The following is a 17,510-nucleotide window of genomic DNA, read 5'->3' as shown; positions in this document are numbered from 1 at the left end:
CAGTGGGCATGTGGAAATAATGATTGGAAAAGTGAATGTCATGTTGGCCTCTCTCACAAGAGTGCTGAAATACAAAGGGATACAAGTTATATTACCTGCGGTAAGACAAAATTTAGAATATTGTCACAGAAAGTGCTAGAAAAACTCAGCAGGGCTGGCATCAACTGTGGAGAGAGAAACAGAGTTAACATTTCGACACCAATATGACCCTGAACTCTGTTTCTCTCGCCACAGATGCTGCCAGAGCTGCTGAGTTTTTACAGCACTTTGTTTTTCTTTCAGATATCCAGCATCCACAGTATTTTGCTTTTCATTTAGAACATTGTGTTGGGTTTTAGGGATTGAACCTCAGGAAGGATATATTGGCCTTGGAGAGGGTGCAGAGTCTCCAAAGGAAACAACATTATCTACTGCATGAAAAAAGGATGTTGATTGGTTGGCAAGTAGACTCCTTTTGTTCCCTTTCAAATTTGGTCTGTTGTGATTCTGTCCTGATGAATGCACGATAGAATGCTTTGACTGCATGTCTCTTTTTACACCAATACTCAAATTATTATATTGTTCTTATTACATCAGAGGGACATTTGTCTTTACACAGAAGCATTCCTTCTGGATCCCAAGTTTTACTGTTGGTTACCTAAACAGCTGTACTGCTGAGGAATGGAACACTTTCCATTTTGATTGCAAATTCAATGTTGAACAAGCCCAATTGAGTTTGGGAAGCCTCATGTGGTCCAGACAAGAGCTCCTCTTCTTGGGTCCAGAAGTACGCCTCAGTTCCGCAGGCATTATTACATCTGTATAATATTTTTCCATTGCCCACGCAAGCTATCCTGTGACCTCTCTGAGTGAGGCTGCACTACAAATTAGGGACCACATCGTACCGAAGTCCCACACTAACTGGGAATGGGTTAGAGACTGCACAAAATCAATTTCTGTACCACACTTACACTCAATAGATGGAGGATACTTTCCTTAATCACTCTGGTCTATATTTCAACACATAGCCCAGGACAAGTGTTCTAACCCAACATATCTCCCGCTATCACATCGCTATGAGGTGGCCTGCCTTTATGATATACAAACTCCATTGTGGAGATTCCAATATAACCTATGTCCAGTGCTTGTATTCTCAGCTGACAGAAAAAGTGATATGATTGCTGGAGGAGAAGGAGGTGCAGTTAAATTATTTGAATTGTTGCTAAACTTTGCTGTATCTATATCATGCACTGACTGGTTTCAATGATGGTGTGCTGTGTTCCTTATGTGGAATACACAAACTAGTCTTTCTATGTTTCACAATATTGCTCCAAACTTAATGTTATAAAAATTGAAAGATCTTCAATTTCAAAAGAATGGATGAAACTTCTTTTTTCCACTAACTTCATATTGTGCTGAAATAAAAAGCAGTCCGGATTTATTGATTAGAAGTTTATTCATATAACAGGAATGTCATAAAATGCAGATCCCGATACAAAATGGTAGAGAGTATTGAAACAGAGTTCAGCACCGAAAACTTTGGGATATTTCCCATTTTAAAGGATCCAAGAAATAAGAGGAAATAGAGCTCGGACAATCAACTCAGTGGGCTGGTAAGAGACTCCGCTGGCATTAGTTTATCCCTCGATGATTCAGTATGAAGAAAGATATCCACCACGGCTTTGCTCCACTGATTTCACAGTCACCGTTTGACTACTTCTGCCACTACCAGAGCCTCCTAAACCGAGAGAACTTTCTAATCCACTACTCATGTCACGGAACTGCTGAAAATTGCCTGTAAAAGAGGAAAAGAAACACCCTCTTATAATCTGGGTCTTACACTTTCTTTTCTTTATTCTTTCATGGGGTGTGGGCATCACTGCCCATCCCTAATTGCCCTTGAACTGAGTGGCTTGCTTGGCCATTGCTGAAGGCAGTTCAGAGTCAACCACATTGCTGTGGGTCTGGAGTAACATTTTGGCCTGTCCTGGTAAGGATGGCAGATTTCCTTCCCTAAAGGACATTAGTAATTCAAAGAGCAAGTGCAACAAGAAGAGTAATTTGCATTTTTATAGCACCTTTAACACAGTAAAATGTCCCAAGGTGCTTTCCAGGACCTTTTTCAAACAAATATTTGACACCAGGCCACATATGAGGATGGTGATGAAAAGCTTGCTCAAACATGTAGCTCTTAAAGGAGGAGGCAGAGAGGTAGAGAGGAGGAGTGGTTCAGGGAGGGAATTCCTAAACATTGAGTCTTGGTTACTGAAGGTGTGGCCGCCCCTGGTGGGGTGATGTAAATCAGGGATGTGGAAGAGGCCAGTACTGCAGGAGCACAGAGATCTCAGGGCATTGTAGAGCTGGAAGACGTTACAGAGACGGAAAGGGCTGATGCCCTGGAGGAACTTGAGCACAAGGATGAGAATGATCAGTTCAAGGCGTTGCCAGGATCGGAGCAAGTGTAGATCGGTGAGCACAAAGGGTGAACAGGACTTGGTGCAGGTTAGGCTATGGGCAGCAGAACTTTGGATGAGCAGGAGTTTAAGGAGGGTGGGGTTTGGGTTGCTGGCCATGAGGACATTGGAATATTTGAGTCTGGAAGTGACAAAGGCATAAGTGTGGGTTTCAGCATTCGATGAGCTGAGGCAGTTGTGGAGAACGATGATATTACGGAGATGGAAGTGGGTGGTCTTGGTGTTGGAGTGGCTATGGGTTCAGAAGCAGACCTCAGGGTCCAGTCCGACACCAAGGTTGCAAATATCTGGTTCAGCCTCAGGCAGTGGCCGCGGAGGAGGTGCATTTCTTGAATAGCGAACGTAGCTTGTGGCTGTGATCAAAGGTAATGGCTTTGGTCATCGCCATGTTAAATCACAGGCCCAACCAGTGGACAAAGCAAAAGAGGTACTGAAGGAACACTGCTGTGGTCAAACATGTCTATGGCTGAAGACAGATAGAAAAGGATGAGGAGATATATGTGGACACAGTCACATTGGATGTCTTTTGTGACTTAGATAAGGACTGTTTCAGTGCTTTTAGAGGGGCAGAAAGCTGATTAAGGAGCATCGAGCATAGAGTTGCAGAAGAGATGTGCACTGCTTTGGGAGGCAACAACACATTCAAGGACTTTAAGAGAAAAGCAAGGTTGGAGATGGGTCAGCAGTTTGCAGGAACAAAGGTGGGATTTATGTGGTGGGGGGTGAGGGTGGTTTATTTGAACTGGAGGGGGACAGTACTAGAGGAGAAGGAATCATTAAACATTATCAGACAGCATGGGGGTCAGGAGGGCAAGTTGTGTAGTCAGCAGTATTAGAAGTAATTACATTGAACACCTATTGATCTCATCGTTAAACACAGAGACATTATTTACACTTATGCATGACTAAAGTGAGATCTGAAATATGGAAATACAAAGCCATTCTATCAGCCTCTGGGAACTGAACAAAGAGAGGTTAAGGTTTGGGAAGCACTGTATAGATCCTTCTTCAGAACACACACACTGGGAGCTGAAATGACAACCTGTCTATTCGCTTCTCAACAAATGAAATTTACAGAATTTCACATTTTTGTTTTGGAATTCGAGCTCTTCCTCCCAAAATTCTTACTTCAAACTAGGAATTAGGAATTCTCTTACCTTGGTTCTGTACTTGCTGGATGTTAAGGGTTTTTACCCCACTTATCATCCTGTTGATAATGGAAACACAATCACGTTACAGCAGGTATTTGCAGCATATTTACAGTCAGATTTCTCTTGAGTTGACCAATTTTCTCCCTCTCCCAGGAATACCGGCATCTGCTGGGGTTCAGCGTCGAATGGGCACAGTCACCCTCCAGACCCTCGCCCAAAGTGCCCATTCTTCATATATGTCCACCGGCAGCAAATGCCAGCAGGTCATTTGGTCATGGAGCAGAGAGATCCAGACCTTCAAGCAGAACACACTGTATAGCCATCAGGAACAGGCTCCTGGGCTGCTTTTACCCTCCATTGCTTGGGAACCACAGCCCAACTGAACGCCCCACCCACTGATCTGGTTAAGCTTCTGCTCGGTATAGCTCAGTTCCTCAATGCCCACACCCAGTGAGACATCAGGAGAGCTTTACTGGTTTATCTCTATGAAAGAAAGAATGATTCACAGGCCAGGGATTCATTCTGAGAGTGAGTGTGATGTTTGTGTCTCCTTAGATACCAAGCAGCTTTTAAACCAAAGTTCTTGTAGAATACCCTGGCACTCTGAGTTCCTGCACTTCATTCCATTAACAGATATCAATAAAGCACAAGTACAGATTGGATTCTGCCACTAGACAAAATGATGCACTGAGCTCAGTGTGATGGCTGGAGTTTGTAACTGCCCCATATCCTACCTTTCCTCCTCTCCCTCCAGCAGAGACTTGTAGGTGGAAATTTCAACATCCAGATATAACTTGACTTGCAGCAGCGCTTCATATTCCTGGACTTGTTTCATCAGCTGTTGTTGAGCATTGGCCAGGGCACTTTTCAGGTCTTCAATCCTATCCTTTGCACCTCTGAGTGACAGCTCGCCGCGTTCCTCGGCTTCTTTGATTAAAGCCTCCAGTTTGAGACGCTAAGTAACACAAATATTAACATGATCACTTCCATCGACACTTTGTGCATCAGAACAGCGCTCAAAACGAGTCCTGGGCAAAGGCAGGGGGTGAAGGGAAGATGTGTTTGCTGGTGGCATCATGACAATGAGTTGGGAGCAGCAGTGTCGTGTGCACTGCAGGCTGGCAAGGGATTCACATTGGAATGTTTCCTTACCAGTATCGGAAACTTACCATCAGTGAGAGAGCAAGACTGGCAGAAATAGGCAAGATTGCACTGATCCCGCCACCACTTCTTGTCCAATTGTTCTTTTGGATGGGGTAGGACGGGGGACAGAATGAGACACACCCAGAAAGACAAAGCGCCATTCACAACAATGATTCACTTGTTCCCATTATCATGTTGCTTTCACTTCTTTGCCTACCTCGTTTCTCAGACTCTCAATATCATTATTCAGTGCACGGATTCGCTGATTCATCTGTTTAATCTCATCCTTAGTCATACGGAGCTCATCCCCATATTGTCCAGACGACATGCTCAGTTCCTGCATCTACAATGAAACATTGACACGGAGTTAGCAAAAGATTTCACACTTCAGCACGGACTGCAGATCTATCAATCCATGTGAGACATGAGGATTGGGATCTTAACCTTAGTCTGTTTCCAAATCTCCGCTTCTTTACGGCTCTGATTGGCCATGTTTTCATACTGAATTTTGGCTTCAGCAATGAGTTGTTCGATGTCCAGTTTGGGTCCACTGTCCAGTTGCACGCTGACAGATGTGTTCTGAATCTGTGCCTGCAGCTCACGGATTTCCTAAAGATCGGCGGGAGAAAAGATTGAAAAGTCATTACAAGCGTTCTAGCTGCATTGGATTACACTGGATTAGATTCAACAGCAGAGGACAATTGCTGGGCCATGTCACATTGTTACCTCTTCAAAGATTGATCGGAGGAAGTCGATTTCATCGGTCAGGCTTTCCAGTTTAGCTTCCAGCTCTACTTTGCTCATGTAGGAGTCATCCACGTCCTAAAGAGGAGAGGGACAAAGTACTTTGAAAAACTCTCTCAAGGGAGCCGTTTGCTGTCGGCCTGCACACAGATATATATATATATATATATATATATAGAGTCACCTCACCTTCTTGACCAGGACAAACTCATTCTCCATTTCCGTGCGCTTGTTAATTTCATCTTCGTATCTGGAATGAAGCAGATTATTTGACTGAGAATCCTGTGGAAATCAATCTTACTGCCCAGTTGCCATTACATTGCCTATTTATCAAATATCTCTCCAGATAATCACCTTTCCCTGCAGCCCGAGTTTACCCAACCCACTAACTCCCCACCCCACCCCATTACCCCAGTTCACTCATCCCTCTCCCTGACCTTCACAGCTCTGGGAGGCTCCTCCACCTTTCCAACAGATTCATTCAGCAAACAGCTCCTCCAGACCCAGATACTTGCTCCGTCCTATCGTCCGCAGCCCAGATGCCCACACTCGGACACTTCCCCGTCCCGGAGAAGTGACCCTACAGGGACCGGGGGCGCTGACTGATGTTTCCATCTCCACAACGCAGGGCGACTGATGCCAAATGCGGCAACCAGCTGGATCCCAGTGGGAAAACAGCGGACTCAGCAGCCACTAATGTGGCGGGGACGAGTGCAGCCAAATCCTCTCACTCCTGCAGTTTAGTCTACATGACCATCCTGAGGATTATTTCTCCAGCTGTCATTTTGCCAGCTCCTGATCAATCTGTCAAAGTGGTCCTAATGTCAAACTGGGACTTTGTCTCCTTCACACACGACAAGGGATAGGGACAACAACTTGCCCAAATCCAGCAGCAGCAGCGCACTTACTTGCCCTTGAAGTCTTCAACCAGACCTTGCATTTGGACAAGATCGGCCTCGAACCTGAGTTTCTCCTGCCCCAGTGTTTCCAGTTGTCTTTTCAGGTTGTCGATGTAAGTCTGGAACATGCTGTCGATGTTGGATTTGTAATCTCCTTGTTCTTTCAGGAGATTGAGTTTGACCTCCAGTTTCTTATTGACCTGCTCCAGGTAACGAACCTGCCGGTGTAAAATGAAGACACAGTTACATCGGAAGGGAATGGGCTGCAAAGTGAGAAGAGACATTTCTGGAGACACACCAAGTCATTGAGAAAAGACACAGAAGACTGGCTTCCAGACACGGCCGCCTGGACAGCTCGGAACTTTACCTGGTCAATGAATTTGACAAACTGGTTGTTGAGCCCCTTGATCTGTCTGCTCTCCTCCAAGCGGACACTCTGCAGGGTGGTGTCATTTTGAGGGAGAGGGCTGTTGAGGTCAATGTTAGTGGATTTCTGGATCAGCCCCCCCGAGTAGCCGCTGCTAAACCCCGAACTCGCCCCATAACCTGAGCTCCTGAGGAGCGGGGCCGATATTCTCCGTGATTGACCTAGGATCAAACTCTGTGCTCTCCCCTGGAAGGGGTAGGCACTCCCGCCGCCGCTGCTGCTGCTGCTCACAATCCGTGCGGAGGATAATCTGCCTCCCGTTCCGCTCAATCCTCTGACGCTGCCGCTGCCGCTTGAGGACCTGTAGGAGAAACTTGAACGAGACATGTTGAGGTTGTTGGAGAGAACCCGGAGTGCGAAACTGAACGGCTGCTGGGACTGAGGGCGCTCCCAGCTGCTTTTATGAGCTGTGTGGATCGAGGCTTGGTCAGGGTGTCAGATAACAGCAATGGGAATGGAGAAACCGAGAGAGGGGAGGAACCAGTCACCGCCCTTTGCCACGGGTCCCAACCTGTCCCTTTGCGGAGCAGCAACACTTGGTTCCTGCAGTTCCTGCCGCTGGCCAACCTGGAGTCAGCAACAATGTGTGGCTTTGGGTAGCTGCTCCGTCCCCACCCTGTAGATCATCAGCTGGATGTGGGGCTGGGAGACTCCAAGAGCCTTGAAAAGGTCCCTGTGAAGGAGCTGTCTGAGAGGCCAGAAACTGCAGTGGATATGATGAATGTCAATGGAGAGAGCAGCTCACAGTATTAGAGTCTATCAGTGAGGGATCATTCTGTGCTTTCCAGTGTTGGGGGTAGGGTTGGGTTGCATCTACCTCCTCCTTTTACAAGTGGCTCACTTGCTTTGGAGACCTGACCGACTTTAAACCGAAGACATTTGAAGAATTCAGTGCAGAACAACACAGCGGAGACTGTGTGAGAGGGGTGAGAGTTTACAGCTCCCTTCATCACTGTGATCTTCCAATCCCATATTATCTCTGGCCCCTTGGACATTGCCCACTTTACCCACCCCATCATTGACTGAAATCTTTAGAGGCTCCTTCTTTGACCGAGCTTCTATTCCTCTAGCCTGAAGTCTCCTTATTGTGGCTCCATGTCAAATGATGTCTGACTATGGTCTTGTGAAACATCGGCACACTGAGGGTGGCAAAGGCACAGAATGCACTCTGGGTGGGGGGTCTTCAATGTCCATCACCAAGAGTGGCTCGGTAGCACCACTACAGTCTGAGCTGGCTGAGCCCTATATGACATAGCTGCTAGACTGGGACTGCGACAGGTGGTGAGGGAACCAACAAGAAGGAAAAACATTCTTGACCTCATCCTCACCAACCTGCCTGCCGCAGATGCATCTGTCCATGACAGTATCAGTAGGAGTGACCACCTCACAGTCATTGTGGAGACAAAGTCCCATCTTCACATTGAGGATACCCTCCATCGTGTTGTGTGGCACTACCACCATGCTAAATGGGATAGATTTCAAACAGATCTAGCAACTCAAGACTGGGCATCCATGGGGTGCTGTGGGCCATCAGCAGCAGCAGAATTGTATTTGAACACAATCTGTAACCTCATGGCCTAGCATATCCCCCACTCTACCATTACTATCACGCCAGGGGATCAACACTGATTCATTGAAGAATACAGGGTATACCAGGAGCAGCACCAGACATATCTAAAAATGAGCTGTCAACCTGGTGAAGCTTTCACACAGGACTACTTGCATGCCAAACAGCATAAGCAGCAAGTGATAGACCGAGCTAAGCGATCCCATAACCAACGGATCAGGTCTAAACTCTTCAGTCCTGCCATATGCAGTCATGAATAGTGGTGGACAATTAAACAACTCACTGGAGGAGGAGGCTCCATAAATATCCCCATCCTCACTGATGGGGGATCCCAGAACATAAGTGCATAAGATAAGGCTGAATCATTTGCTTTAATCTTCAGCCAGAAGTGCCGAGTGAATGATCCATTTCGGCCTCCTCTGGAGATCCCCAACATCACCGATGCCAGTCTCCAACCAATTCGATTAACTCCACGTGATATCAGGAAATGGCAGAAGGCACTGGATACTGCAAAGGCAATCGGCCCTGACGATATTCCGACATTAATACTGAAGACTTATGCTCCAGAACTTGCTGTGCCCCTAGCCAAACTGTACCAGTACAGCTACAACACTGGCATCTACCCGTCTATGCTAAAATTGGCCAGGCATGTCCGATACACAAAAAGCAGGACAAATCCAACCCGGTCAATTACCGCCCAATCAGTCTACTCTCCATCGTCAGTCAAGTAATGGAAGGGGTTCACGAACAGTGCTATCAAGCAGCACTTGCTTAGCAATAACCTGCTCACTGATGCCTAGTTTGGGTTCCGCCAGGGCCATTCAGCTCCTGACCTCATTACGGCCTTGGTTCAAACATGGACAAATGACCTGAACTCCCGAGCTGATTTGAGACTGACTGCCCTTGACATCACGGCTGCATTTGACCGAGTGTGGCATCAAGGAACCCTAGCAAAACTGGAGTTAATGGGAATACTCTCCACTGGTTGGAGTCATACCTAGCACAAAGGAAGATGGTTGTGGTTGTTGGATGTCAGTCACCTCAACTCCAGAACATCACCGAAGGAGTTCCTCAGGTAGTGTCCTCAGGCCAACCATCTTCAGTTTCTTCATCAATGACCTTCCTCCCATCATAAGGTCAGAAGTGGGGATGTTTGCTGATGATTGCACAATGATCAGCACCATTCAGGACTCCTCAGATACTGAAGCAGTCCATGTCCAAATTCAGCAAGACCTGGACAATACCCAGGCTTGGGCTGAGAAGTGGCGAGTAACATTCGTGCCACAGAAAACCAGGCAATGTCCATGTGCAACAAGAGGCAATCTAACCATCGCCCTTTGACTTTCAATAATATTACCATCACTCAATCCCCCACTATCAACATCCTGTTGGTTACCATTGACCAGAAACTGAACTGGACTAGCCATATAAATACTGTGGCTACAAGAGCAGGTCAGAGGCTAGGAAACCAATGATGAGTAACTCACCTCCTGACTTCCCGAACTTTGTCCACCATCTACAAGGCACAAGTCAGGAGAGTGATGGAACACTCCCCACTTGCCTGGAGGAGTGCAGCTCCCACAACAGTCAAGAAACTTGACATCCTCCAGGGCAAGCAGCCCACTTGATTGGCACCACATCCACAAACATTCACTCCCACCACCACCGGTGCACAGTAGCAGCAGTGTGTACCATCTACAAGATACACTACATCGAGTTCATCAAGGCTCCTTAGACAGCATCTTCCAAACCCACGACCATTACCATCTAGAATGACAAGGGCAGCAGATAGATGGGAACACTATCACCTGGAAGTTCCCCTCCAAGTCACTCACGATCCTGACTTGGAAATATATCGCTGTTCCTCAATGTCACTGGGTCAAAATCCTGCAACTCCCTCCCTAACAGCACTGTGGGTGTACCTACACCACATGGAATGCAGCGGTTCAAGAAGGCAGCTCATCACTACCTCCTCAAGGGCAATTAGGGATGGGCAATAAATGTTGGCCCAGCCAGGGAATCCCACATCTCGTCAACGAATAAAAAGAAATATATATACATTAATTCAAGTTTGTTGTCTGTAACCAAGTTCCCTGGACAAAAAGCGTTCGAGGATTAAACTGGTTTTGCGCTCTTTCAGGTTGACAGAATATAGATAGCAGAAGAGTGTGAGAGCCCATTGAAAGAATCCACTGTTCACGAGCATTGCAGTCTCTGGTTGCTGTGTCCCAAGGCCTCCACCAGCTGGTTGAATGTGGAAATTCACCAGGTCCCCAGTCCGTATTTTTGCATCCAGAGTGAAGTTTAAGATTCCGAAATTTGGGGAATAAATATTTTTCAAAAAAAAGGATTGAAATGGAAAAGAGTGTCCATAATTAATCAATCCAAAGTGACTACATTGTGCATGGATAATTGGGAGAAGCAATATTCCTAATCCCTGCAAAATGGTTGCTTGTAGTCTGGTAGGAATTTAATTCATTCATGAGTGTTCTGCCCAAAGGTGGGTCCTTGGCACATTGTCTGCCAATGCTTCATCCTGAACTGATTTCTCTGCAGGTTTCAATGGGAGGTCTGTCAAACAAATGCTAGTGTCCTTCCTGAAGTCAGCTCCACAAGCATCCAGGTAAACCTCCTGCCAAATCAGCTACCATCTACTGCACACTGGCATCTTCACTGTCAGGCCCTATTTCCTTATCACTTCATATGACCATACGAACAGACCTAGGAGCAGGAGAAGGCCATTCAGCCACTCGAGGCTGCTCCACCATTTGATAAGTTCATGGCTGATCTGATTGTGGCCTTAACTCCACTTCCTTATGCCCTTTGACTCCCTTGTCAATCAAGAATCTATCCATCTCAGTCTTAAAAATATTCACTGATTCTGTCTCCACTGCTCTCTGGGGAACAGAATTCCACAGATTAACAACTCTCTGAGAGAAAAAAAGGGCTCCTCATCATTAAATGAGAGATTTCTCATTTTTAAACTGTGCCCCTAGTTCCAGTCTCTCTCATAACCACCTCTGTCAACTCCCTTCAAGATCGTAAATGTTTCAGTAAGATTACCTCTCATTCTTCTAACCTCCAAAGGATACAGTCCCAACATGTTCAACCTTTCCTCATAAGATAAGCTCCTCATCCCAGGAATGAGTCGAGTGAACCTTCTTGGAATTGTTTCTGACACAATTATATCCTTTCTTCAGTAAGGAGTCCAAAACTAGATGTGGTGTCACCAACAGCCTGTCCAACTACAGCAAAACATCCCTAATTTCCTATAACATTCCCCTTGCGATAAATAACAACATTCCCTTTATCTTCCTAATCACTTGCTTTACCTGCATGCTAACATTTTGTGATTCATGTAGCAGGACACCCAGATCCCTCTGTACCTCAGAGTTGTGCAATCTCTCTCCATTTAAATCATATGCTGCTTTTCTATTCTTCCCACCAAAGTGAACAGCTCCACATTTTCCCACATTATACTCCATCTGCCAAATCTTTGCCCACTCACATAACCTACCTATATCCCTTTGCAGGCTACTTACATCCTCCTCACTACTTACTCTCCATCTTACTGACATCTTTGTGTCATCAGCAAATTTAGCTACCCTACTTTCAATCCTTTCATCCAAGTCATTTTTATAGGTTGTAAATAGTTGAGGCCGCAGCACTGATCCCTGTGGCACTCCATTAATTACAGCTTGCTGACCTGTAAATAACCTATTTATGCCTACTCTCTGCATCCTGTTAACTAACCAATCCTCTATCCATGCTAATATGTTACCACCTGCACCATCAGCTCTTACTTTGTGTGGTAACCTTTGACTTAACACAGTATCAAATGCCTTTTGGAAATTCCTATACACCACATCTACAGTTTCCCCCTTTATACATGTTGTAGGAGTGTAAAGAGCAAGAGTTCAGTGAGGAGAGTGGGGTATGAAGAGTAAGACTTCAGTGAGGAGAGTGGTGCTGTAAAGAGCGAGACTTCAGCAAGGAGAGTGAGGCTGTAAAGAGAAAGACTTCATTGAGAACTCACTTACACAGACGGAGCGGGGAGAAGCAGCGGCAGAAAGGTGGATCTGCTTGTGACCTGTGGAGGAATGCAGCTTCAGCTTCCAGCAAACACTGAGTTTGAGGGACAAAGAATTCAAACAGTGACCTCAGAGAAAAACCACAAGTCTATTTGTTAGTGAGTAACTGCTGTGAGGGACTGTCTGTATAGAGCTGGAAGTTAGAAAATGAAACTTTTATATATGCCTAAAATACCTACCTCATAATTAATTTAGAGACATTAGCAGAAGGGAAGTAGTGAGTCCATTATTTCTTTTATTCTGAACTGATAGCGTTTATTGGATTACGAAGGTTCAAATTAGTACAGTAAGTGGGGTGTGAGGATGCATGAACTTAAACCAAATATTATTAATGAAATAATTAATTAGTTACTTAATTAAGATACGATAAGGATGGCACGGCAGGTGATGTGCTGCGACTGCAGGATGTGGGGGCCCCTGATTGCCAGCGAGATCCAGGACAAACACACGTTTGCAGTTACTGTGAGCAGCTTGAGGAGCTTTGGCTCAGAGTCATTGAACTGGAGGGTGAGCTGCAGACACTGCAACAGAGCAGGAAGGGGGATATGTTACCTGGACACTTTGTTTCTGGAAGTGGCCACGCCCATTATGATAGGGTCTTGTGTTTTGCTCAGTGACAGGAGGCTGTGACTGCAAGTGAGGCAGGTAAGGGGATCAGGACAGTAGAAGTGGAAGAGCCTCAGCACTTGAAATTGTCCAACAGGTTCAAGGTGCTTGCAACCTGTATGGACGAGAGTGGGAATGCAGGATGGGTGAGCAAACTGACCATAGAAACATGGTACAGGGAGCCATTCAAGCGGGAGGAGCTAACAGCAATGCAGGGGTAATAGGGGACAGTATATTGAGGGGGATAGACACAGTTCCCTCCAGCTGAGAGCGAGAGTCCAGAAGGCTCTGTTGTCTGTCCGGTGCCAGGATTCAGGACAACTGCTCTGGGCTGGAGGGGCACTTGCAGTGGCAGGAGAAGGATCCAGTGGTCATGCTCCATGTAGGTACCAATGACATAAGTCGGACTAGGAAGGAGATTCTGCTTAGAGAATATGAGCAGCTCAGGGCTAAATTAAAAGAAGGGTCTCACAGGTAATAATGAGAATGGGCTGTGTTAGATCTAGTATTGTGCAATGAGCTAATTGATAATCTCGTTGTAAAGGAGCCTTCAGGGAAGGGTAACCATAATATGCCATTCAGTCCAAAACTAGGGTCTTTGACCTAAACAAAGGAAATGACGATGGAATGAGGGGCAAGTTGGCTGAGGTAGACTGGGGAACGACATTAAAAGGTATGATGGTAGACAGACAATGACTAGCATTTAAAGAATTAATACATGGTTTGCAACAAATTTATATTCCTTTATGTCACAAAAAACCAGCAGGAAAAGTGATCCAACCATGGCTAACAAGAGAAGTTAAGGATTCTATGAGATCAACGGAAGAGGTGTAAAAAGTTGCCAAAAATATAGTAAGCCTGAGGGTTAGTAGCATTTTAAAATTCAGCAAAGGATAACCAAGAAATTGATAAAGAAAAGGAAAATAAAATATGAAAGTAAGCGAGGAACGTAACATGGAGTGTAAAAGCATCTATAGGTGTGTAACAGGGAAAAGGTGAGAAAAGACAAATGTGGGCCCATTACAGGCAGAGAGTAGAGAATGTATAATGGGGAATAAGGAAATGGCAGAGAAACTAAACAGTTACTTTGTGTCTGTCTTCACAGAGGAAGATACAAAAAGGCTCCCTGAAACACTGGGGAGTCAAGGGACCAATGAGATTGAGGAGCTATAAGAAATTAATATTAGTAAAAAAGGATAGCTGGAGAAATTATTGTGGCAGAAAGTTGACAAATGCCCTGGACCTGATGATCTGCATCACTCCACAGCTGGAGTATTGTGTGTCGGTTTGGACTCCTTACCTAAGGAAAGATATACTGGCCGTCAAGAGAGTGTAACAAATGTTCATTGGATTATTCCCTGGGATGATGGGATTGTCCTCTGAGGAGTGATTGAGGACACTGGGCCTGTAATCTCTACAGTTTAGAAGAATGAGAGGTGAGTTCATTGAAGTGTACAAAATTCTTACACAGGTCGACAGGGTGGATGCAGGAAGGATGTTTCCCCTGGTTGGGGTGGTCTGGAACCAGGGCACACGGTCTCAGGATATGAGGTAGGCCATTTGAGACTGAGATGAGGAGGAATTTCTTCACTCAGAGGGTGGTGAATCTTTGTAAGTCTCTGACCCAGAGGGTTGTGGAAGCTCAGTCATTGAGTATATTCAAAACAAAGGTGGATAGATTTCGAGATACCAATGACATTAAGGGATACAGGGACAGTGCGGGAAGATGGTCTTGAGGTTAAAGATCAGTCACGATCAAGTTAAATGGCGGAGCAGGTTTGAAGGAACCAAATGACCTCCTCCACCTTCTATATTCCTCTGTTTTTCCTACGTTCCGATTCATGTTCCTTCCTCAAGGAACTAAAATACAATTTTCTAAGTGCCCTGCTATAACCTCCCTAATAATAAATTCTGGTATTTTCCCCATGACAGATGTCCGACTAACTGGCCTGTCGTGTCCTGCTTTCTATGTTTCCTCCTTACTTGAACAGAGGAGTTGTACTCGCTAATTTCTAATCTGATGGGACCTTTCCAGAATCAGGGGAAAATTACAACCAATGCATCAACTATCTCAGCAACCGATTCTTTCAATAAACCAATAATCTTTCACAAGATCTGGACATCGCTGGCAAGTCCAGCAGTTGTTGCTCATCCCTAACTGCCCAGCCACACCATTTCAGACAGCAATTAAGAGTCAATCACATTTCTGTGGTTCCAAACTCACAAATCAGCCAGACAAGGCAAGGATGGTAGACTTCCCTCCCAAATCAGCATTATTGAACAAGATGGGATTTTACAACAATCAATAATAGCTGTCATAGTCATCATTACTGAGATTAGTTTTATATTCCAGATATTTGAATTGAATTTAAACTCCACCAGCTGCCATGGTGGGATTTGAACACACGGCTCTAGACTATTCACCTGGGTTTCTGAACCACTAGCCCACTGACATTACCACTGCCCAACCGTCTCCCCATAGGGTGAGGCTGCAGAGGTCCGTGACCAGCTGCCTTGACAATGGGAGCATCCTGAAACACTGCTCCTTGTACAGCTGAAGGAAGCTGAGTCTCTGTCTGTACACAGTGGGAGCTGGGTAAGGCCTGCTGCGTGCCTGCCCCTCTGGTGCTGCATCTTCCAGCAGCCTTCCTGCAATTCCTGCAACAGGATGCCATTGCTTCTGCTGCTCTTTTTCCTTCTCCTCCTCCTCCTCTCCACTCCAATCAAGTGCAGCGTCCATGGACAGATACTTGTTAGTTTTCAAGGAATGTCAAAAACACAGTCCAGCTTAAACAGTGATCACTGAGTCATAGCCTCGCATATGAAGGGAAAGGAGAGACGTGTGGGTGTTGCAGCTTTGTACAGATCGGGTCTCCTTTAGTTTCAACACACTGATCAGTTAGCACCCAATCTTGACTGCGCTTGACCTTTCTGACCTGTGTAATACCAGTAAGATTGCATTGGGGTGCTCAATGCATCTTTGAACTATGAATTATGTAGGTTTATGAGTCTCCTACCTCTCGTCAATTACTAAAAGCTAAAAGTGGGCATGTGGAAATAATGATTGGAAAAGTGAATGTCATGTTGGCCTCTCTCACAAGAGTGCTGAAATACAAAGGGATACAAGTTATATTACCTGCGGGAAGACAAAATTTAGAATATTGTCACAGAAAGTGCTAGAAAAACTGCGCAGGGCTGGCATCAACTGTGGAGAGAGAAACAGAGTTAACATTTCGACACCAATATGACTCAGAACCCTGTTTCTCTCTCCACAGATGCTGCCAGTGCTGCTGAGATTTTACAGCACTTTGTTTTTATTTCAGATCTCCAGCATCCACAGTATTTTGCTTTTCATTTAGAACGTTGTGTTGGGTTTTAGGGATTGAACCTCATGAAGGATATATTGGCCTTGGAGAGGGTGCAATGTCTCCAAAGGAAACAACAATATCTCCTGCATGAAAAAAGGATGTAGATTGGTTGGCAAGTAGACTCCTTTTGTTCCCTTTCAAATTTGGTATGTTGCGATTCTGTTCTGATGAGTGCAAGATTTAAAGCTTTGATTGCATGACTCTTTTTACAGCAATACTCAAATTATTATATTGTTCTTATTACATCAGCATCCAGAGTCACCAGTTATACTGTAGGTTCACCTAAACAGCTGTACTGCTGAGGAATGGAACCCTTTCCATTTTGATTGCAAATTCAATGCTGAACAAGCCCAATTGAGTTTGGGAAGCATAATGTGGTCCAGACAAGGGCCCCTCTTCTTGGGCCCAGAAATGTGCCTCAGTTCCGCAGGCATCATTACATCTGTATGGTATTTTTCAATTCCCCACATGAGCTATCCTGTGACCTGTCTGAGTGAGGCTGCACTACAAATTAGGGACCACATCGTACCGTAGTCCCACACTAACTGGGAATGGGTTAGAGACTGCACAAAATCAATTTCTGTACAACACTTACACTCAATAGATGGAGGATACTTTCCTTAATCACTCTGGTCTATATTTCAACACATAGCCCAGGACAAGTGTTCTAACCCAACATATCTCCCGCTATCACATAGCTATGAGGTGGCCTGCCTTTATGATATACAAACTCCATTGTGGAGATTCCAATATAACCTATGTCCAGTGCTTGTATTCTCAGCTGATAGAAAAAGTGATATGATTGCTGGAGGAAAAGGAGGTGCAGTTAAATTATTTGAATTGTTGCTAAACTTTGCTGTAACCATATCATGCACTGACTGGTTTCAATGATGCTGTGCTGTGTTCCTTATGTGGAATACACAAACTAGTCTTACTACGTTTCACAATTTCACTCCAAACTTAATGTTATAAAAATTGAACGATCTTAAATTTCAAAAGAACGGAAGAAACTTCTTTTTTCCACTAACTTCATATTGTGCTGAAATAAAAAGCAGTCCGGA

The 17,510-nt window shown here is 45.1% G+C and overlaps 1 protein-coding gene across 1 annotated transcript; it reads right to left on the bottom strand.

Moving 5' to 3' along the window:
* Positions 1 to 1,422: 1,422 nt before the first annotated feature.
* On the bottom strand, positions 1,423 to 7,208 carry LOC144674465 (keratin, type II cytoskeletal 8-like). Its single transcript, XM_078535802.1, has 9 exons — positions 6,758 to 7,208; positions 6,400 to 6,608; positions 5,681 to 5,741; positions 5,474 to 5,569; positions 5,192 to 5,356; positions 4,965 to 5,090; positions 4,339 to 4,559; positions 3,611 to 3,660; positions 1,423 to 1,774 (listed from the first exon to the last, which is right to left on the bottom strand). The coding sequence occupies exons 1-9, from the start codon at positions 7,142 to 7,144 to the stop codon at positions 1,632 to 1,634; spliced, it is 1,458 nt and encodes a 485-aa protein (XP_078391928.1). The 5' UTR covers positions 7,145 to 7,208; the 3' UTR covers positions 1,423 to 1,631.
* Positions 7,209 to 17,510: the final 10,302 nt, after the last annotated feature.

The sequence above is a fragment of the Cetorhinus maximus genome, unplaced genomic scaffold (assembly GCF_964194155.1).
Source record: "Cetorhinus maximus unplaced genomic scaffold, sCetMax3.hap1.1 HAP1_SCAFFOLD_663, whole genome shotgun sequence".
In the NCBI taxonomy this organism is placed as follows: Eukaryota; Metazoa; Chordata; class Chondrichthyes; order Lamniformes; family Cetorhinidae; genus Cetorhinus; species Cetorhinus maximus.
Note: the sequence above shows the minus strand (reverse complement) of the source record. Positions and strands in the feature narration are given on the sequence as shown.

Bases quoted from the DNA above. Each gene is read 5' to 3' on its own strand.
- LOC144674465 (XM_078535802.1), bottom strand. From the start codon at position 7,144: ATGTCTCGTTCAAGTTTCTCCTACAGGTCCTCAAGCGGCAGCGGCAGC. The intron at 6,609-6,757 runs GTAAAGTTCCGA...TTACACCGGCAG, and splicing joins TTGTCAAATTCATTGACCAG to GTTCGTTACCTGGAGCAGGT. The intron at 5,742-6,399 runs GTAAGTGCGCTG...GCTTCATTCCAG, and splicing joins GTTGAAGACTTCAAGGGCAA to ATACGAAGATGAAATTAACA.